General features: G+C 42.1%; 1 protein-coding gene across 4 annotated transcripts; it reads left to right on the forward strand.

Annotated features, from left to right (window-relative positions):
- The first annotated feature begins 734 nt into the window (after positions 1 to 734).
- Positions 735 to 22,605, forward strand: ZNF45 (zinc finger protein 45). 4 transcript variants are annotated; one of them, XM_057712039.1, is made up of 9 exons: positions 916 to 948; positions 3,554 to 3,635; positions 11,165 to 11,425; positions 11,511 to 11,583; positions 12,802 to 12,848; positions 14,585 to 14,798; positions 15,451 to 15,577; positions 16,700 to 16,795; positions 18,659 to 22,605. In XM_057712039.1, the coding sequence occupies exons 6-9, from the start codon at positions 14,751 to 14,753 to the stop codon at positions 20,482 to 20,484; spliced, it is 2,097 nt and encodes a 698-aa protein (XP_057568022.1). In that variant the 5' UTR covers positions 916 to 948; positions 3,554 to 3,635; positions 11,165 to 11,425; positions 11,511 to 11,583; positions 12,802 to 12,848; positions 14,585 to 14,750; the 3' UTR covers positions 20,485 to 22,605. The 4 variants fall into 4 exon arrangements, with proteins under 4 accessions (XP_057568023.1, XP_057568021.1, XP_057568025.1 ...); XM_057712038.1 differs by lacking the exon at positions 3,554 to 3,635 and having other exon boundaries at positions 736 to 948; XM_057712040.1 differs by lacking the exons at positions 3,554 to 3,635; positions 14,585 to 14,798 and having other exon boundaries at positions 735 to 948.

A 22,605-nucleotide genomic window follows, 5' to 3' on the forward strand; every position in this document is an offset into this window, starting at 1 on the left:
GAAGTGTTAGCTAACACTAAGTGGTAATCATACTGTAATAAATAAATGTATCAAGTCAACATGTTGTATACCTTAAACTTACACGATGTTATATGTCAATTATATTTCAGTTAAAGAGGAGTAAGAATTACACGGTATGATTTCTTAATTGGAACTCAAAGAGTAACTTTTTCAAAATATTATATAGGGTGGTATTGAATACAATAATATCTTCTCCAATTCCCTAACAATGCAAGAAAACCAAAGTAAAGGAAAAGTGAATTTTGCTGCTTCTGTTTCACGTCCCATTCGATGGTTGCACCTCCTTTTTATGGGGTCTTGGGCAAGGGTGAACCCAGGTCCAGGTAGTAAAGAAAACTGTTCATTGTAGCTCAGCCCGTCCCTCTTACGATCTCTATTTTTACCTCACACATAGCACGCCTTCATAATTATTCCCCATTTACTTTTCCATATATAGTTCCAATTTCTGTCAGGGAGCAATGAGAAAAACAAAACTCAAGCCAAGTTCTACAAGCGCCTAAGTCTTAATATAGACTTCACCTGCCAATTCAAAAGCAAAACTGCAGACAGGCGGGAAGATCAGCCCTTACAGAGGATTCTGGGACGTGTAGTCTGGACGCTTCCTGTGATTGGGGCACTTCCGCTCCGGGAAAGCGCGGATGTGTCATTTGCTTCTCTGGTAAAATAGGCGAGTGTAATCCAGTTCTGTGCGTGTTTGGAGACATTTCGACCACCGGAGGGCGAGAGTACGAAACCGCTCCTTTCGTGGAGTCTGGGAAATTCTATTCAGGCCGTAGACGTTGGAGCTGGCATTTCCGCCCCGGGGGACAGGGCAGCGGCTCTTGTTCCTCTCGCGGATGCTGGGAAATGTAGTTCAGCAGCTTCGCGTAGTCCGAGGTATTTCCGCTTCAGGAGGTTGTGATTGCGGCCTTCGCTTCTCTCCAGGAGGTGAGTTCTCTCTGGGAGCGGGCGATTTCTCTTAACTTTTCTGACCTGGTCCTGGGATCAGCCGGGCTCGGTCCTCGGTCACAGGGCAGAAAAGCCTCGGTCTGTGGCAGAGGGCGCGGGGGAGGGGCGGGGGCGGCTGCTTGCCTTCTCCTCGCCCGATTCTCTGCGTTTGGGGAGGTTCGCAAGTCCTCCGGTTGTAGGCGGACCGAAATCGGCAGTTTGTCTCCGCGGCTCTTTGCTGTCCAACCCGGCTCCCCCAGCACCTTCCACACGCTCTGTTACCTCCTAGCGTCGTAGTGTTGGATGGGAATGTAATCTTTCTGTGCCTTGGTCTCCTTTTCTGTAAAAAGGGGTGTTAGGAGTGCCTGCCTTATTCAAGGGAAATGTTTGGAAAAGATCAGGCGTGTGGCAAGGTGTCTGCTGTTAATGATGTGACGATAATAGAAAAGCATCCTTTCCGGTAGAAGCTCCTCCAGGTGCCACTGGCTCTTCTTTCTGATCCCTGCAGAAAAGGAGGCTGTGCCTGGACGACTTCTCACCCGTTTTTAAAAAAAGAATGGGTCACCCACAGGTACCTGCTGTGGTTTTCCCGGAACCACTAAGTCGTGGTATCTCCCAGCCTCCTTTCCTTCTCCTGCCCTGACTTCTGAAAAGAGGTGTTGTGGAAAGGAGAGGGGTGAACCCAGGGGTCGTGGTAGCAGAGCCCCACGGTGGCAGGACTTAGCATCTTCCTTTTCTGTACCAGTGGTAGAAGGTATTTTATTCATTAGTAAATATTTCTGCTATAAAAGCGTTCAGTTACTGTTAAATAATTGTGAAAATATGTACATCATGTACAGGGCATGAGTGATAATCAAAATGGTTAAACACTGAGTCCTTTGTATCCTCCTAAGGGCTTTATAAAAGTAAGTACATTTAACCTTCACAAGGCCCTGTGAAGTGAATACTGTTATTACCTCTATTTAACAGATGAGGAAATGGAGATAGAGGGAGCATGAGTTACTTAAGAGCAGTAGAATTCGAGTCTAGGGCTTGTGTTCCTGATATCTTTGGTCCCCTAGTTTAAAATCCCAAAATTGGAATTAGGAACCAAAATAGAAAAACAGTCTGTCAAAATATTCACCCTTAGGAAACTGGCTGCAGAGGAGACATTTGGGATCAAGTTGGGGAGGTAGGTTGGAATTTTATAGTAGAGGATTTGAAAGCAGGGTTAGTGAGTTTCGGCATCTTTATAAAATTTTGAAAGCGTTCTTGTTTAATCTTATTTTAAGTAATATTTATAGTTCATATTCTGATGATGGAAGAAATGTACATTCATTGTAGAAAATTCAGAAAATGTAGAGAGATGGCATAATGAAAAACATTAAGAATTACCCACGTAGGGACTGCCCTGGTGGCACAGTGGTTAAGAATCCACCTGCCAATGCAGGGGACATGGGTTCCATCCCTGGGCCGGGAAATTCCCACATGCCGCAGAGCAGCTAAGCCCCTGTGCCACAACTGCTGAGCCTGTTCTCTAGAGCCTGTGAGCCACAACTACTGAGCCCACATGCCACAACTACTGAACTGCGAGCATCTAGAGCCTGTGCTCCACAAGAGAAGCCACCGCAATTAGAAGCCCTGCGCACTACAGTGAAGAGTAGCCCACGCTCGCCACAACTAGAGAAAGCCCATGCGCAGCAATGAAGACCCAACGCAGCCTAAAAATAAATAACTAAATAAATTTTAAAAATAAAGTTAAAAAAAATTACCCATATAGATGTGTATGTTATAAACGTATAGGATATGTATGAGGTATATATAACGTAGACATATAGGATGTAGATGATTATTAACACTTCAGTGCATATCTGTTTAGCAGTTTTTCAGTGTGTATTTATCTATGTTATACAAAATTGTTATCAGATTATTCATATCCTTAACTTTTTTTAAAAATTTTATTTATTGGCTGCATTGGGTCTTCGTTGCTGCACACGGAATTTCTGTAGTTGTGGAGAGCGGGGGCTGCTCTTCTTTGCGGTGCGCGGGCTTCTCATGGCTGTGGCTTCTCTTGTTGTGGAGCACAGTTCCTGTGTGTGTGCGTGCACATGCCTCTGCTCTCCCTGTTTGTGTCCAGATTTCCTCTTAGAAGGACACCAGGGAATTCCTGGCAGTCCAATGGTTAGGACTCGGTGCTTTCACTGCTGTGGGCCCAGATTCAATCCCTGTGTGGGGAACTAAGATCCCGCAAGCCTCGCCACACAGTCAAAAAATAACAAAAAAAAAAAGGACACCAACCAGAGTGATTTATGGCCCACCCTAATGACCTCATTTTAACTTAATCACCTCTTTCAATTTCCTGTCTCCAAATACAATCACATTCTGAGGAACTGGAGATTAGGACTTTTAACTATGAGTTTGGGGGTGGAGGTCACAATGCAGCCCATAACAGGTATTCACAGCAACTCTAAGATTTTCATACCTGGCAACTAGGAGAACGTTATTTATATGAGAAAGTTAGAAAGAGTTGCAGTTAGGGAAAGAAAATGATGAACTGCCTTTGCTCCTTTGAAGTGGCACTTGCCATGGGAATGTGACTCTCAATTTCATCTCTCTCTCCTGTTAGGCTCCAGTGACCTCTGATTCATGGATCTGGTTTTATTCTTCTCGGAATGCCCAGCGCAGGGTCAGCAGAGAGGAGTTATTCAGTGAGTGTGATTTATGCAGCTGCCACAAAGGGCTACAGCCTGCGATTAGAGAATAAAAACAGAAAGACAGTCTATAACCATATGCCTTGTCTGATACCTCACTTACTTTTGGGGAGATGTAGAATCCACCAGCTTTTTTGGAGTGTTCAAAAGTTGGTGTATCATCCATGCCTAATATCATCATGCTTTAAAACAAATTTCCTTGGAAACAAATCAACTTTTTTAAAAAAGTGAGGTTTAGTTGTTTACAATGTCATGTTAGTTTCAGGTATACAACACAGTGATTCAGTTATCATGTGTATATAAATATACATATAAAAAGGTATCCATCCATTTTTTTTCTTTTTTTAATTGAAGTATAGTTGATATACAATGTTGTGTTAGCCTCTGGTGTACAGCAAGGTTATTCCGTTATACATATATGTATACAGTAAAACCTTGGTTTGCGAGCATAATTCGTTCCGGAAGTGTGCTTGTAATCCAAAGCACTTGTATATCAAAGCGAATTTCCCCATAAGAAATAATGGAAACTCAGATGATTCATTCCACAACCAAAAAATATTCATAGAAAAATGATTACAATACAGTAATATAATACAAAATAATAAAGAAAATACAAATTATAAAGAAAAATAAACAAATTAACCCGCACTTACCTTTTAAAACCTTCGTGGCTGGTGTGAGGGAGACGAGAGAGGAGGGTTATTGTGTAGGACGACTTTCACTATCACTAACAGAATCACTGCTATCTATTGGCTCAATGGAATCTTTTTCTTTTCGTGCAACTTTAACAAGGAACCTATCCAATGACACTTGCTTTTGCCTCCTTTTGAGGATTTCACGGAAATGGGACATTGCATTGTCACTAAACAGATTCATTGCTTGCACTGCTACAGCCTTATTCAGGTGGTGCTTTTCTACAAAATTTTGCACTATTTCCCACATTTTACACATCTCCCTAATCTCATTTGAAGTGAGGGATTCCTCTGCCATTTTCTCCTCCTCCTCTGCAGACGAGATCGCCTCCATAACCTCTTGCTGTTGCTCACGATGCAGATCTATCAATTCCTCGGTGGTCAGCTCCACTGGCTCAGTTGTGATCATGTGACATTCGGCATCACGTACTACTTGTGTTGCAAGACATCGCTCGTTTATCAAGTTAAAATTTATTAGAAATGTTTGCTCGTCTTGCGGAACACTCGCAGAACAAGTTACTCACAATCCAAGGTTTTACTGTATATTCTTTTTCAGGTTCTTTTCTGTTAAAGGTTATTATGAGATACTGAGTATAGTTCCCTGTGCTATACAGTCGGTCCTTGTTGGTTATCTATTTTATATATAGTAGCGTGTATATGTTAATCCCCCTCCTAATTTATCCCTCCCTTCCCCTTTGGTAACAATAAGTTTGTTTTCAAATCGATGTTAATGTTCAATTTTTTGTTTATTACGTAGGGAACATGATGGGGATGATGAGAATAGCTAACATTTGTTGGGCACCTCTTATGTCTCGGCGAATTTCCAGTGCTCTATGTGCCATAACTCATTTATCTTTCATAACAATGCCATTATTATTCTCATTTTTACAATGAAGACAGTTGAAGACAATCGAATAAATGACCTGGTGGCACAGTCAGCAAGGGGCAGAGTCAGGATGAAAACTCAGCAGCTAGGACTTCCCTGGTGGTCCAGTGGTGAAGACTCCACGCTTCCGCAGCAGGGGGTGCGGGTCGACCCCTGGGCGGGGAACTAAGATCCCACGTGCCACGTGGCACAGCCATTAGAAAAACAAACAGAAAAACCCAAAACAAGACAAAACAAACCCCCTCAGCAGCTGGGTCTGAAACCTTGCTCCAGCACTCTGTCTAGATGACCTTGGGCAACTTACTTAACTTCTCTGTGCCTCAGTTTTCTTACGTCAAGTAACCACAAAATTAATACCTACCTCCTACCAAGTTTTTGTGAAGATTAAAAGAGATGTAATATGGAAAGTGCTTGAAACAGCACCTGGCACATAGTGCATCCTCTGTGTATTACAGACTAGAGTTGTCCTTTATTTATTACAGAGGAGTATGCAATATGAAAAATGCAGTGAATTATTAAAAGGGCAAGGAATGTTTTAGGGTGTGCTTTTCTCCCCCTCCTTATTCTTTTAATAGTCCAATTCTACCATACGTTGAACAAAAATGGTTTCCTCAATAACCATTGCTGAAACTTGTAACTAACATAATTGACTGTCTTTTGAACCTAGTGAGTTGCTGGGGGATGATTATATGGTCTCTGTTGCTTTAAAAAGGTCTAAGTCTTCATCATGCAATACGGTAGCTATTGGCCACATGAGACCTGAGCTCTTCGGGTGTGGCTGGTGCTAAGATGTGCTGTGTCAGACATGGGATTTCAAACACTGAAAAAAAAAAAGTAAGGTATCTCATAATTTTTGTATTGATTGCAGGTTGAAGTAATATTTTGGATATGTTGGGTTAAATAAAATATGTTGTTAAAATTAAGCTCACTTCTTTTTACATTTTTTAAGATAGCTGTTAGAAACATTTAAATTACCCATGTAGCTTGCATCATATTTCTGTTGGACAGCACTGGTCTAAATGGACACCTCCCTTTTCCCTCTGAGGATTGGCCTCCAGGGGCATTTAAGTCACTCTTGCCTCTTAGACCTCCAAGGGCATCTTACAGTGGAGAGAAGCAGGGAGCTGGTCATCAGGAGACCTGAGTGCCGGGCCTAACTCTGCCCTGGGCTTCCCAGCTATTCTTGGGCAGTTCGGATGATACCTTGAGAGGCACAGTAGAATAACGCGGTGGTTCTCAAACTCGGGTCATATTAGAATCACCTGGGGAACTTGGTCAACACTATAAAGACCCAGTCCTTTTACGGTTTCAGTGAGTCCGGGCTTCTGTCTTCTTTATTAGGTCTCTGGATGATTCTGATGCTGTTCCAATCACATCCTGTTCACCTGGTTTGGGATGGAGGAATCAGTGTCCTAAACAGTATGAGATGGTCGCACCAGGCAGATGAGATTGGCAACAGTTTGTCACCTACTCGCAGCCTGCGAGAGGAGGATGCTGCCGGCCATGCAGGGCCACCCAGGGTTGCGCTCAGCACTAGAATGAAACAGCAGGGGCTCTGAGAGTCAGGCTCCGTAGTAAACAGAGGGTGGGGTGACCCTTGGTTCCAGCAGGAGGATGTGATTGCCTTGTTTGAACAATTTTGAAGCTGAAATAGAGGTGAAACCTGTTAGGTTGAAGACTAAGTAGGTGAGGCTGGTCCAGCTGATGGAGTGAATTGTGTCAGGTCTTCATTTATAAAGGTGATTGAATGACAACATGGAGAGGTTATTGAGAAAGAAGGTTTTTAGTACTTAAATTCCCCCCAGAAATGAGAGACACAGCATGCCACCCAGGAGCACACAAAACCTGTCATACACGGGTTGGGGAGCAGAGAGACGGGACTGTGCCTTTATGACTATAGTGGCAGGAGGGAACTAGATGAGAACAGGCAGGTCAGGGGGCAGGGACTGGGAGGATTGTATTATGACCCTTGCATGCCCTTGAAAGCTGGCTTGCAGGGAATGTGTAAATAACTGCAGTTGACAGTCCGGCCCTGTGATTCAACAGACTTATGAAGAGGTTAGTAATCACAGATATCAAATGGCTAAAACAGAATCTAAAAACAATGGTTAAGGGAATTCCCTGGCGGTCCGGTGGTTAGGACTTGGCGCTTTCACTTCAGGGGCACGGGTTCGATCTCTGGTTGGGGAACTAAGATCCCACGTGCCGTGAGGTGTGGCCAATAAATAAATAAAAACATGGTTAACCCATAGGGATACTAGTTGGATGGGAAGTCCCTTCCCCAGGGAAAGGGCCCCATCTGGAGAGAGCAGAGGAACTCACTGCTAGGCCTTCCAGGCCCTGTGAGGCTCAAAGATGTGAAGACAGCACTTGGAATTTCAGGCCTTACAATAGAGATGCACACCAGCGTTTGAGAACCACTGCATATTGGTCAAGGGCATGGGCCCCACTGTCATTTTGCCTGGAGTTCATTGCCTGGTGCAATGTCCTGACTGAACAACGAAATCATAGCCTGGGATGGGAGGAAGGGGCAAAAATGCACACGTCAGCAACCCACTGCCAAGATTCTGATTTAATTAGCTGTGGATAAGGTCTGAGCGTTTTTTTATCTTTTTTTTTTTTTTTTTTTTGAATTTAAGAAAAATTGTTTTTATATAACTTTTAAAGTTTACTTTCCATTTAAAGTCTGAGCATTTTTTAAAAATTCCCCTGTGAGTCTGATATGCTGCTAGAGCTGAGAAACACAGACCTAGTAGATTAGGCTCTTCTGTTGACCACTGGTTAATCATAACCAAATTGCTTAACGTCTCTGTGCCTCAGTTTCCTTATTTGTAAAATGGGGATAGTTACCATCTTAACTTCTAGAGTTGTTATGAAGACCAAATGAGATACTGTGTGTAAAAAGTTTGTGTAAACAGTGCCCTGGTAGGTAGTAAGTCAACTGCTGTAAATATCAGCTGCTGTCATTGTTATTGGGAGTGTTTTATGAATGGCCCGGATCTTCTTATGAGTAGAATTGCATGCTTAGAGTTGGCAGTAGAATTGCATGCTTAGAGTTGGCCTTGGTACTCCTTCTGATCCTAACAAGCCTTGATTCTAATCCCATTTGTTAGAATCAGCACAAGAGAGAAGCTTGCAATGTATGTTTACTTTCTTTAATTTTTTTGCCCTCAGGCAATAGGGCATTCGGTTAGGGTTAGTATTAGAAAGGTTTGAGGGTGAAAACCTAAAGTCCTTAGTCCGTCAGAAAATACCAAGAGGGCTGGTTTTGACTGATGCTACTCAAACTGTGATCCAGGGACCAACAATATCATCACCTGGCATCTTAGTAGAAAGGTAGATTCTTAGTCCCCATCCTTGATCTCCTGATTTAGAATTTCTGGGGGTGAAACAGAGGACCCACTCTCTTGGCAGGTTCCCAGTTGATTTATGGCTCATTAAAATTTGAGAAGCACTGGTAGTGAGAACTGACTTTCCCCTGCCTTATTGTTCTTAAAAGTATCTCTCACTATATTATCAGTGTCTTACTGCCCTGGTACCCCGTTATACTATCAGCTTCATGAGGTCAAGGTCTTTGCCTGCTTTGTTCACTGCTGTATCTTGGCTGCTTGGCTGGTACAGAGCAGGCTCTCAATATTATATGCTGAGTGAATGATTCAGGAGATAAATCATGGGGCCCTGATCTACATGGTGGGTCTTTCAGCTTTTCGTTCCAGCAGTCATTCTGCGAATCTTTTTGAGCTCCTGGCTAGTGCTTGCAGTAGCATTCTAGGTGTTGGGGACACAGCAGGAAAGAAGACTTCTTGCGGGACACATGTGATGACTATAAATGGGCAAAATACCTAGTAGGATGTTGAGGAGTGATACACGCTAAAGAGAAAAGAGTTAACTGGGGATGGGGGATTGGAAGTGTTGGGATGTGTTTGGGAGATTGAAATTCTCTATAGGGAAGAACTGTCTGAGGAGGTGACATTTGAATAAAGAAGGATGTGATTCTTGGTGTGACCCTGGTAACAGTCTCTCTGGCCCCAGCCCCTTCCACCCCAAGTCTCCCATCTGCTGGGAGAGTGACCTGTTTCCAACACAAAAGGCATCTTCTGACTTTCCCTTCCTTTGCTGCTTTCCTGCTGGTACACTGCCATCCCCTTCATGGTCTGAATCCTGCCTTCCTGCCCATCTTTTTCTGCCTCTTATTTGTGTTCGCTTACAGTCGTAACATTTATTCTCTTGAGGTTTTTCAGAGATTCTGCTTCTCTTTGGCTAATAGAACTCAGTCATCCTCCAGGGCTCAGATCAAGCCACACTGATGTAGAACCTTCTCCAAACAAGTGTGGACCTCAAGGCCCATAACTTGTGCTTCCAAAGTATCCTGTTCACTACCCTGGTACTTAGCAATGTGCAGTGTGGGTGCTGGTTTCCTAATCACTAGACTATGAACTTGAGTAGTTGTATCTTTTAGTCTGATTTCCATAAATGTTCATTGAATTAACACACTCATTTTTTTAAATGAAGAATTAACAAGTTATCCTATCTGGTGCTAATCACACAGGCAATGAAACAGTTGTCATTCTCAATGTCTTGATGGACACAGTCTGTGGATTTTCTAACAGGAGTCCCTTTGGGCATTGACTTTGAAGAGTAGAAAGCATCTTCCTAAGATGGTATTAAAAATCCAGAAGCCCTTTTCCTTCCAAAGATGACCTTGATCTTGCAAATATTATGAAGGACTTAGTGGAAAAACTTAGAAATAAAACCCCTGCTCTTCAAATCCTCCCAAGTGAGACCAGTCTCAGAATTTTACCTCTCAAAGAAACCTTTGGCCAGCTAGTCTAGTCTTGTTATGTGCCTCTGCTGGAATGAGCCTGGATGGGGGGCTCATGTGTCAGGACACTGACATTGATACTGACCGCTGAGTGTCTGCTCAGTGATCACTGTGTTACAGGTACTGCTTTAGGTGCTCGGGATGTAAAGCTGATTAAGTATCAATCCCAAAACAGACAGTGATTTACTGATTATCCCCTTTCCACAGAGGTGATGGAAAGATCTCCCTGTAAAACACTTTTATTGAGCAGAAGTCACTGGGCAAATACAGGGTCAGAACAAAGTGAGTTACAAATTCTGAAAGGATATTCTTTCTAAGATTGGAAAGTTTTACACTGCCCTTTTCCATACAGGGTCCTTCTATCTGGAGTAGGACTAACTACTAATAATAAACTAATAAGTAATTAATGAACCAGTAATTAACGAAGAATAATCTCATAATCTGGGTATTTTATTCTCAACTTCCACCCTTCCCAGAATCAGAATCATACCCTGAAAGCAACAAGAACTTGTATTAGGGCCACTGAGTGTGGTTGGGTGGGTTGTTCACTGTGCAGGGGCTCTCAGCTGAAGGCGTAAGTGGTGTCTGGAATCCCATCCACGCCTGCTCATCAAGCCGTGTGTGGCTGCAGCCACCCCGAGGAACAGCTTTCTTGACTATTTCATGTAAAGTAACCCTAGTGAATGTTTAAGCTGCCAGACACTGTTCCACATGTTTTTGTAGAGTCACTTAGACTGACTAACCTTCCTTTGAGTTTGGTTTTATTATTACTATTATTATTATATTATATATTATTATATAAACATTATATTATATATCTATATAATATAGTTATAATACATTATAATTATATAGTTATATAATAATTATTATTATTATAATCATTCCTAGTTTATAGATCAGACTTGGGACTAAGTAGTAGCAAGTTGGAGGTGCCAGTATTCAAATACTGGTGGTCTGATTCCAGAACCTACAACCCTTCCCAACTGTGTTCTCCCTCAAGCAGATCCTCTGGCTTCAGAGTCCTCTCTCTGTTTCTGTGTCTGTCTTTCATCCCTAGCTCTCAAGCTCTCATTTCTCTTTCTGTGAGTCCTCAGACTCCCTTTTGTTTATTTTTTTTCTTTAGAAGCAGCAGAGAGATAAGATCTAAAAGAGGGGCTCCAGTGTGAGAACTGAATCCAGGTTCCGCCCCTGCCTCTTGACCTCACCAAGCCTCAGCTTCCTCGTCTGTTACGTGGGAAGGACTCTTGACCTCACCAAGCCTCAGCTTCCTCGTCTGTTACGTGGGAAGGACTCTTGACCTCACCAAGCCTCAGCTTCCTCGTCTGTTACGTGGGAAGGACACTCGTCATGGTCATCATTTATTGAGAACTTTGTAAAATGCCAGGTACAGTGCCAAGGACATTTATAGCCCATTCATCCCCCACAGTGCCCCTCGGACTGACATTCTTTTTTTTCTCTCCTTGTTACAGCTGAGGAGAGGCACCGAGGTGGAGGTGATTGGACCAGAGTCACACAGCTGGTACACCCCTAGCTTCTTCACAGGTGTGTGGGAGGTACCTTAATGGAACAGTGAGTGCCAAGTGCTTCTCAAGGTCCCCAACACGTACTTAGTGCCTTTGTGATGTTAAACGTTGCCATTTTTGTTGTTTCTGTTCATTACTAAGATTAGCTTGTTAATGTAAGTGGCATATTGATTAACTTACTGTTAAGTCACAGGATTCTATTAATTTTTCTTCATCTCCCTGATAAGACTCTTTTTAAGGCCCTACTGTTAACAAAGTCAAATTGGCAAGGTCTTATATCTTTTGAAAAAGCAGTGATCCGCAATGTCAGATTCAGAGAGAAAGTAGAATAGTGGTAACCAGGGGCTGAGGGGAGGGCAGATGGAGAGTTACTGTGTAATGAGTACAGAGTTTCAGTTCAGGATGGTGGGAAAGTTCTGGAGACGGATAGCGGTGATGGTGGCACAACAAGTATCAACACACCTAACAAACCCTACACCTAAAAAATGGTTAAAATGGAAAATTTTATGTGACGTACATTTTACACAGGAGAAAAAAAATCAGTGTAATCTTAAATATTACTGCAAATGCATCAAATTAAGTATGACCAACCAAGAGAGAAGAACAGTTATTTCAGAGGTTAAAGGTGATTTTCATATGACAAAGCAACAGCCTCTTAAGGCGCCATTGAAACTACTTATGAGGACAGGTTTTATGTTACTGAATATTACCTGCTCTCTGCTGCTACTGAGAAATAAGGTGCCCTGAAAGTGTTCTTTGAGCTTTCTACCTGCTCATTTAATTCTGACAGCAATCCTATGAACTAGGCATTGCTAATCCCTCCATTTTCCAGATGGAAGCATTGAGGCACAGAGATACTAATAATGTGTCTAAGATTTCGCAGCTAATACATAACAATTTCATGAACCTAGACATTTGGCCCCAGAGATTACTCTCTTAATGTGGGTACTTTACTCTCAATTTCCACCCTCCCCAGAATCGGAATCATATCCTGAGAGGTATGCGAACTTGTATGAGGGCCACCATGTGTTGTATGGTTGGGCAGGTCGTTTGCTGCCCAGGGGCTCTCGGCTGAAGGGGTGAGTAGCATCTGGAATCCAGCCCAGGCTCTACTCATCCAACCACTCTGAGGAAGGGGCACTGTTGCTGTTTCACATTAAGCAGTCAAATGGGTCAGTGACATCCTTGACTAGACTCTGACAGCTTTTTTCTCCTTCTCTCGTTGTGCCTTCCCAAGACTCAGCACTTCCCCAGAAGGAGAAGGACAAAATGACCAAGTTCAAGGTGAGTTGGGCTTGCCTTTCTAGGTGTTAAATTGTCACCTCTTTTCTCAGTGATTAGACACATCCTGTTTCTCTTTCTTGGGAAGGGTTAAAGAGAACAGTAGGCATTTGGAAACCTCTTGCCAAGAAGAATGCTGAATGATTGCTACTTTTTATTTTAGTGTAGTTTCATCTTTGTTTTTTTATCACCTTTCGTAATTTCACAGATAAGAGTAGGATAGAAAAGTCAATAGCAGCAAAAATAAATCTCCCACTTTATTACTATTTCCCTTACAAAGCAACTGTCTTCATTTTCCCATGTTCTTTTCCTCATATGCATTCATAACTGTATATTTGTAATCCCTGTAGTATAAAGTTCTCAGTTTATACCTTTTCTAATTGATGTTACGTAACCCACGTCTTTAATGGCAACATCACATTCCCTTGAATTTGTGTACGTTGTGTGTGTGTTGGGGGGGGGTTGTATTTGCGTGTTGTCTCATAACTTTTCCCCATTCATGGACATTTAAGTAGTTTAGAATTTTTACCATTTTAAAGAACACTGTAATAACAGTTTTCCTAATACAACCAATTTCCTCAAAAGGGAATTTGGAAGAGTTTGCCATTCCTTGGTCTTAATGTTCTAGGAACTCTAATTGACAAAGAACACTTGCTATGAGATACCTTGGATATTTTGTATGTAGAATATTCAAATACAACAGAGTGCACCAGGATCTGACACTTCACTCAGAGAAAATATTATTAGGTATTTTCATATAAGAAAGCTAGGTTGTTTCTTACCCATATCTGAATCGTATCATGTGCATGTTTTATTTACTGATTTATATTTTTTATTCATGTATTTTATCGAAGTACTAATGTACTTAATTTAAAAAGTACAAGTGGACTTGTATACTTTTTTTTTAAACAAATAACTTTTAAAAATTTTATTTACCTATGTATTTATTTATTTGCTGTGTTGGGTCTTTGTTGCTGCGCTCAGGCTTTCTTTAGTTGCGGCCAGCGGGGGCTATGCTTCATTGTGGTGTGTGGGCTTCTCATTGCTGTGGCTTCTCTTGTTGCGGAGCATGGGCTCTAGACACGCAGGCTTCACTAGTTGTGACACGTGGGCTCAATAGTTGTGGCTCGCGGGCTCTAGAGTGCAGGCTCAGTAGTCACATATGGGCTTAGTTGCTTCATGGCATGTGGGATCTTCCCAGACTAGGGCTCAAACCCATGTCCCCTACGTTGGCAGATGGATTCTTAACCACTGCGCCACCAGGGAAGCCCAAGACTTTTCATTTCACTGCATTTGGTCTCAGACCAATGTTATGAGACTGAACTTGGTCTCCTCTGTGTTTTAATGACAAAGAAACAGGACTGTAGAATTTCAGAAAACTGCTTAAGTTCACATGGGGAACCAAAGATCCAAAAAGACTCCTAGGATTTTTACTTGGATAAAGAGAGTGAGACAAGGGAAAAGAATTGGGAACTTAGTCCATTCTGTGGGGCGCGTAGTTGTCCTGGTGGATGGGAGATTCCACAGATGATACTGTCCCTACTGTACATCACTCTCAGCGGCCCCTTCTTCTCCATGACCTCTGTTGCTAATATAGGGCACTGGATGTACAGGGCTCTGGATGTACAGGGCTCTGGCGCTGAACACAGTCTTTGTACGAACAATTAAAACAATGCTATAAAAAACAACAACAATGCTGTATACAAGTGATAATTAATCATGGGCAATCTTACCCTCAGGCAACATCTGGAAACATTTTTAGAGTCACAGCTTGGGGGAGCTACTGATACCTAGTATGTAGAAGCCGGAAATGCTGCTAAACATCTTACAGTGAACACAGCAGCACCCCCCCCGCCCCACCCCCAACAAAGAATCATCTGGCCTGAAATGTAAGGAGTGCCAAGGATGAGAGACCATGCTGTACCCAAAGCTGTACAAGAACAACAGCAAAATGTGGGTGAAACTATTTATAATATGTATCCTAAAAAAACAAAAGTTTAAAATCTCTGATAGGAATTTTGTAGAATCCTAAGATAAAACCCCAATTGGAGTATAAGTGAAGAACATTAACAGGCAAGGTTCTGAAGAAAAAATGAGGATGGCTAGTAAATATGTGAAAATATGATGAGCTTGTTAATTATCAGAGAAGTACAGATAATCCAAATAAGTTGTTTTTTACTGATAAGGTTGCCTAGGATTTAAAAACATGGTTATATTCAATGTGTATGGTATGGAGAATTGGAGATACTTACATATTCTTGGAGGAGGATAAAATAGGGGAAAAGGGAAAAAAAAATCTTCCGTTGCGCATAATAATTTTAAAGCTGCCTATTCTTTGGCATTGCAGTTTTCACTTATCCTAAGAAAATAATTGGGTGGGAAGCAAAAATCTATGTAAAAAGTTGTTCTTTTCAGCATTTATTATGAAAAGAAAAAAATCTAAAACATAAATGCATTATTGGGAATGTTTAACTCTGTAAAATTGACTCTGGTTTCTCAGAATCTGGAACCACTTCGTATACATCCTCCCCACTATTCTCAGTGCTTCCCTTCCTCCAGGGGACCTCTGTTGTGAGATTCAAGTGGAGTGTGTTTAATGTTGTAGGAGGAGGTGACCTTCAAGGACGTGGCCGTGGTCTTCACCGAGGAGGAGCTGGGGCTGCTGGACTCTGCCCAGAGGGAGCTGTACCAGGATGTGATGCTGGAGAACTTTCAGAACCTGCTCTCAGTGGGTGAGGACGGTCACTCTGGGACTGAATGTCAGCCCCTGAGTTATTGACCTGTCCTTGAATGGGCGGGGCTTTGGAGCTCTTGAACTGGTGTCCGGTTTTCTAATCAGCATGAGGTGCAGAAGTGGTGTTTTTCTAGTCTTTCTCCCCTGGCCAAAGTGTGTTTGTAAATGAACTGTTAATTGACTGCATGACTGCTGTATGTTTTTTGTCTTTTCAAATTGTGGTCATCTCCAATTAGTGAGTGGGTCATGGAAGATTCCCTGATTCTCTAATTCTCTTTAGGGAATTAGAAATAAAATAGGGTAGCAAATATCAGAGCCCTTGGCAATAACTGAATGTTGCAGTAAAAACTATCCCTGGTGGCACAGTGGTTAAGAATCTGCCTGCCAATGCAGGGGGCATTGGTTCAAGCCCAGGTCTGGGAAGATCCCACATGCTGCGGAGCAGCAAAGCCCATGTGCCACAACTATAGAGCCTGTGCTCTAGAGCCTGTGAGCCACAACTATTGAGCCCACATGCCACAACTGATGAAGCCTGCATAGCTAGAGCCTGTGCTCTGCCACAAGAGAAGCCACCGCAATGAGAAGCCTGTGCACCACAACGAAGAATAGCCACTACTCTCTGCAACTAGAGAAAGCCTCTGTGCAGCAACGAAGACCTAACACAGCCAATAAATAAATAAATAAATAAATTTGTAAGAAAAAAACTATGGCCTGTTGCCAAGAATAGCATGAGAAATGGTGAAAAGGGTGTGATGAAAATAATGTTTTCCAGTAATTTATACTTATGTCTATGTATCCTGGGTTTTTGCATAAAGTGTATTTGCTCCCAGGGATCATAATTAAAAGTTTGGAAAACACTGATTTTGATGCCCTGAAGATGATGCAGTGGGAAACACAATTTTTAATAATTTGTGCCTCTCGTGTATTCATGGTTTTTTTGTGTGTTTTTTGTTTGTTTGTTTCGGCTGCGCCACACTCAGCACGCAGGATCTTAGTTCCCTGACTAGGGATTAAACCCTGGCCCTTGGCAATGAGAGCGCAGAGTTCCCTGGAGCACGGGACCACCAGGGAATTCCTTCTAATGTATTAGTTTTAAAAGTTTGTCTTTGCCTTTTCGCAGGGCATCAGTCCTTCACACCAGATGTGATATCCCAGCTAGAGAGAGAAGAAAAGCTTTGGATGGTGACGACAGCAAGCCAGAGCCATTGCTCCTCTGGTGAGAGCCATGTGACTCTGAGCCTGTCCTGCTTCTTGTTGCCTCCACAGCTGTGACTCTGATCCAAGTCAGTGCCTAGACTGGATTACTGCCGCAGTCTTTGTAACGCTCTCTCTTCTGCTTTGCTCATTCACAGTCAATTCTCCACTGAGAGTGACTCTTTCAAATTCAAATCTTGTCATTTTTCTGTTCAGAACCTCTTATAGCTTCTTACTAGTTCAGGATAAAATCCCAGTATTGAAAGTGGCTTATGATGTCCCATGTGCCCATCAGTTTTATAGTCTGCTTTCAGAAACAGCTTTCTCCTGGGGGCAAGGAGGTGTCTAAACATCGACTCCTACTTGGAAAAGGAAAAATTTTACACATATGGGAAGCGAGTAGACAAGTTTCAGAAGCATGGGTACCTTCATGGCTGAAGCTTTTTTTTTTTTTTTTTTGGCTCCCAAGTGATTCTTGCCATGATTTTGTGATCGTCATGATTTTTTCATCAGTAACATTCACTTAGGTTAGCCCTGCACCTGGTGAACGGCTTTCAGCTTCCCGACAGCATGGCTGTTTCCACTCCCTTTCCTGTTATGGGTAATTTACTTGAAAAAGCTCTTTTACTTTTGTGGCATGGCTCAAACTCTCACAGAGATGTCAAACTGGGATTTATTTATCCATTCATCATGTACTTATTGAACACTGACTTTATCAGACAGGGTTCTGGGAGTGGTGGTAAAGCTGTGAACAATACAAAATGCTTCTACTCATGGATATTGCATTCAAATGAGAGAACACATAAAACAGAAAGATCAAGGACATATATAGTATGTCAGATGGGAATATGTGCTCTGTAAAAACAAGACAGGGTAAGGTGAATGTAGATTGCCAGGAGTGTAGAGTGGGTAGGGAGAATTTACTGTATGATATTGGATGGTAAAAGAGGCCTCACCAATAAGGTATAATTTGAAGAGACACCTGAAAAGAAGTTAGTAGCAAGCTGTATGGCTAATCAGTGGAACAGAGTTCCATGGGGAACATAACTCTTCCTGTCCAATGTTGACTTTGAGAATCTGTATTGTGCTCTGTTTATTTCCTCCACAAGTTTTTGCTCTGCTACAAAAGATTACCTTTTACTCTTTTTCCCCCTAAAAGTTGTAGGAACTTTATTGCTGTGAGGTTTTAGAATAATATATGTTATTACAGTGTACTTCTCTGCTCATTTATCTTCCAGAAGGTTATTTCCCAGCAGGAAATGAAAAAACCACTCTCTGCTTATACTGTGAACTTTAGGCCCTTAGCTGATAGGGTGTTTCTTCCAAACATGTATCTTTCCAACCTTTCCAGTGCCTCAAAGGCTCCTACCATTGGAATAAACTTCCAATAAAATAAAACAAAGGTTTCTCGATATTGCCTGGGGACATCCTCTGATAGTGGGTCTCAGGGGCGTACTAGACATTTCAAACATTTCGGTTAGATGTGCATGCAGTAGACAGAACTCTGTGGAAGCTGTTTTATTAGCCACCTGCTACAGCAAAGAAGATAAGACTTTGTGTAAGGTGCAGCTTCGTCTTTGTAAACATTTCCTAGGAGGTACTTTTCTTGCTCTGTAGCCACCAGATTTCTCACTTATATCTCACTTATCAAAATTACTATGATTCTAAGTGGATCCCACTAATGTGTAGTGAGTGGGAGCCTGGTGGACAACCTCTTGGAGTCTGGATGCCTGTAAATCAGAGAACCTGATGTATGATATTAAAGAAAAGTGGAAGTTTTTTGTGGTTCAGTATAGCCTTACGGTGTGAGCCTAAGTTTATAACCTTGACATCTCTGAGCAAAGCATTCACATGCCCCATCTCTAAAGTCTCTTTATCCTTTCAGGAGACAAGAATCTAAATGGCATGCAGACTCTTCAAGAAGCTGAATTAAGGTATCTGCCACAGGAAGAACTTTTCTGCTCACAAATATGGCAACAGGTTATAAAGGAATTAACGAGGTGTCAAGATTCCATGGGAAATATTCAAGGGGCTGGCTCTCAGTTGAAAAAACAAGGTGACACACTCAATAAAGGTGAGAAGTTTGGTAAAGACTTCAATCAGAGTTCACATCTTCAAGTTCACCACAGAGACCACACTGGAGAAAAACCCTACGAAGGGGTGGAGCATGAGAAAGGTTTCATACGGGGCTCTCACCTTCAAATGAGCCAGACAGCCCACATAGGAGAGAAGCCCTATAAATGTGAAAAATGTGAAAACTCCTTCCGTCGGCTTTCAAGTCTTCAAGCCCATCAGAGAGTCCACAGTAGAGTGAAATCGAACAAATATGATAAGTCGTTTAAGGGTTTCAGTCAGAGGCCATATCTTTGTCATCAGAGAGTCCCCACTGGCGGGAATCCACACAGGTTTGAGGAATGTGGGAGGAACATCGGGAAAAGCCCACATTGTCAAGCTCCTCCAGTAGCCCATACGTTGGAGAAACCCTATAAATGTGAGGAGTGTGGGCTGGGCTTCAGTCAGCGCTCCTACCTTCATGTCCATCAGAGAGTCCACATGGGAAAGAAACCTTATAAATGTGAAGAGTGCGGGAAGGGCTTCAGTTGGCGTTCACGCCTGCAGGCTCATCAGCGAATCCATACTGGGGAGAAACCCTACAAATGTGATGCATGTGGCAAGGGCTTTAGTTATAGCTCACACCTGAACATCCATTGTAGAATCCACACAGGTGAGAAACCCTATAAATGTGAGGAGTGTGGGAAAGGCTTCAGTGTGGGTTCCCACCTTCAAGCCCATCAGATTAGCCACACAGGAGAGAAACCATACAAATGTGAGGAGTGTGGGAAGGGCTTCTGTCGGGCCTCGAATCTTCTGGACCATCAGAGAGGCCATAGTGGTGAGAAACCATATCAATGTGATGCATGTGGAAAGGGCTTCAGTCGTAGCTCAGATTTTAACATTCATTTTAGAGTCCATACAGGAGAGAAACCTTACAAATGTGAGGAGTGTGGGAAAGGTTTCAGTCAGGCCTCAAATCTTCTGGCCCATCAAAGAGGCCACACTGGAGAAAAGCCATACAAATGTGGTACATGTGGGAAGGGCTTCAGCCGGAGTTCAGATCTTAATGTCCATTGTCGAATCCACACGGGAGAGAAACCTTATAAGTGTGAGAAGTGTGGGAAGGCCTTCAGTCAGTTCTCAAGCCTTCAAGTGCATCAAAGAGTCCACACTGGAGAGAAACCGTATCAGTGTGCTGAATGTGGGAAAGGCTTCAGTGTGGGCTCACAGCTTCAGGCCCATCAGAGGTGCCACACTGGAGAGAAACCCTACCAGTGTGAGGAGTGTGGGAAGGGCTTCTGTCGGGCCTCAAATTTTCTGGCTCACCGTGGAGTCCACACAGGAGAAAAACCGTACCGATGCGATGTGTGTGGTAAGCGTTTCAGGCAGAGATCATACCTTCAGGCCCACCAGAGGGTCCACACTGGAGAGAAGCCGTATAAGTGTGAGGAATGTGGTAAGGTCTTCAGTTGGAGTTCATACCTTCAAGCCCATCAGAGAGTCCACACTGGGGAAAAACCATACAAATGTGAGGAGTGTGGGAAAGGCTTCAGTTGGAGCTCAAGTCTTATAATTCATCAGCGAGTCCATGCTGGGGACGAGGGTGACAAGGACTTTCCCTCATCAGAGAACGCATACAGCAAAGAAGCTCTATAAAATTACATGGTTTAATACCTCAAGTGGGTGCTGAAATAGTTCTGTCATAGAAGATGAAACATTTGTATCATAAAAGGGTATTTCTGCCATACCTTGACATGTCACAGTGGTTGGGTGACCACATAGCAAAGAAGCCTCATGAGAGTGGAGATGTAAGAACTTTGACATTTAGCAAATATGACACAGAAGAGAAGCTTAGGAAGGATGAGTCTGATCTGGAGGTCACCAAAAGTACTAAGGCAGAAATGCCCAAATCTCTTCCACTAGAATAGAAGCTCTCAGAGGGCAGCTACTTTGTTGATGGCCAAGTCCACTCTGCCTCTTCAGTGCCTGACACACTGCAGGTGTCCAGTAATGTTAAATGAGTAAAAGGGAGAACAATCACTTCTGAAATTTTCATTCAGTTCCTCTCTAAAAATTTCTAGTGTAGAAAGAGGAATTCTCCGAGGCTGGGAGGATTAAATTAGACACTTGGGCTCATTTTCCCAACCCTGCAGGTCTGTGAACTAGTGCTTATCAAGCCGAAAGTAGTAACCCATTAGTGGGTCCAGAAGTCAATTCATCGGGTTGTGGCCAGCAACAAAATACAAAAGAATTTTGTATGCTAACAATTCTTTATGGAGGTGTAGTTTGCATGCAGTCACATGCATAAATCTCAAGTTTACAGCTTCATGAATTTTGACTAATGTATCTACTTGTATAATCATCACCAAGATCAATATATACAATATTTCTATTAAACCAGTGTTTCCTTGTGTACTGTTCTTGTCATTCCCATCTCCAGTGGCAACGAGTATTATGATTTCTATACTGTGTATTAATTAGGTCTGTCTTGAGCTTCCTATGTGTTCAGTATGTATTCTATGTCTGGATTCTTTTCATCAAACATATGATCATCTTAGATTTACAGAAAGCAATTGACAAAATTCAGTATCTGTGATAAAAATTCTTCAGTGAGATAAAAGGCATCGGTGAAGATCCTATAAGCTCACTTTATTATTATTATTAAGGAATAATTTATATACAGTAAAATTGACTTTTTGGTGGATCATTCTGTGTTTTGGCAAATGCTTACTGTCATTACATCACCACAATCAAGACATTTAACTGTTTCACCACCCCCTGCCCTGAAATTCATTTCTACTCTTTTGTAGTCAACCCCTCCCCCCATGCCCTGTACCTCCTCCCACTTTTGGCAACCACTGATTTGTTTTTTATCTCTATAGTTTACCTTTTCCAGAATGTCCTGTAAATGGAATCATATGGTATATGACCTTTGGAGTCTGGCTTCTTTCACTTAATGCCGCTGAGATTTATTAATCTTGATATGTGTATTGCTGAGTGGTAGTCTATTATGTGGATGTACCATATTTTGTTTACCCTTTTGTAGCTTGAAGGATGTCTGGGCTTCCAATTTTTAGCAACTATGAAGAAAGCAACTATAAATATTTGCATACAGGTTTGTGTGTCAACACAAGTTTTCTTTGTCTTAGTAAATACAAGGGGGATTGTTGGGTTGTAAGACTGTTTCACTTTATGAAAAACAAACAAATGTTTCTAAAATGCAAATGCCATTTTGCATTCCCACTGTCAATGCATATCAGGGTTTTGTTTTTAGCATTCAATAGGTTTATAGTGGTATTTCATTTTGGTCTTAATTTACATTTCCCAAATGACTAAGTTGAGCATCTTTATATGTGAATGTTTGATAACCATAGACCTATTTTCTTTGGTGAACTGTTCTCGAGTTTTGAGAGTTTTTATATGTTCTGGACACGTGTTCCTTGTCAGTTATGTGTTTTGTGTTATTTTATCCCTGTGTGTAGTTTGTATTTTTATCCCATAAACAGTGTTTTTCACAGAGCGTCTAAGTTTTTAAAATTTTTTATGAAGTTCAGTTTTTGTCTTCTGTGGATTGTGCTTTTGGTTTTAGATGTAAGAACTCTAATTCAAGGTCACAAAGACCGTTCTTCTCTCTTTTCTTAATCTAAAAATTTTATGGCTTCAGGTTTTACATTTAGGTCTATGATCCATGTGAATTAATCTTTATAAAGTGTGAGGCATATAAACATCCAGTTAACTTTCCTTTCATCATCGAATTGCTGTTGCACCTTTGTGAAA

This window comes from Hippopotamus amphibius, chromosome 16, assembly GCF_030028045.1.
Source record: "Hippopotamus amphibius kiboko isolate mHipAmp2 chromosome 16, mHipAmp2.hap2, whole genome shotgun sequence".
NCBI lineage: Eukaryota > Metazoa > Chordata > Mammalia > Artiodactyla > Hippopotamidae > Hippopotamus > Hippopotamus amphibius.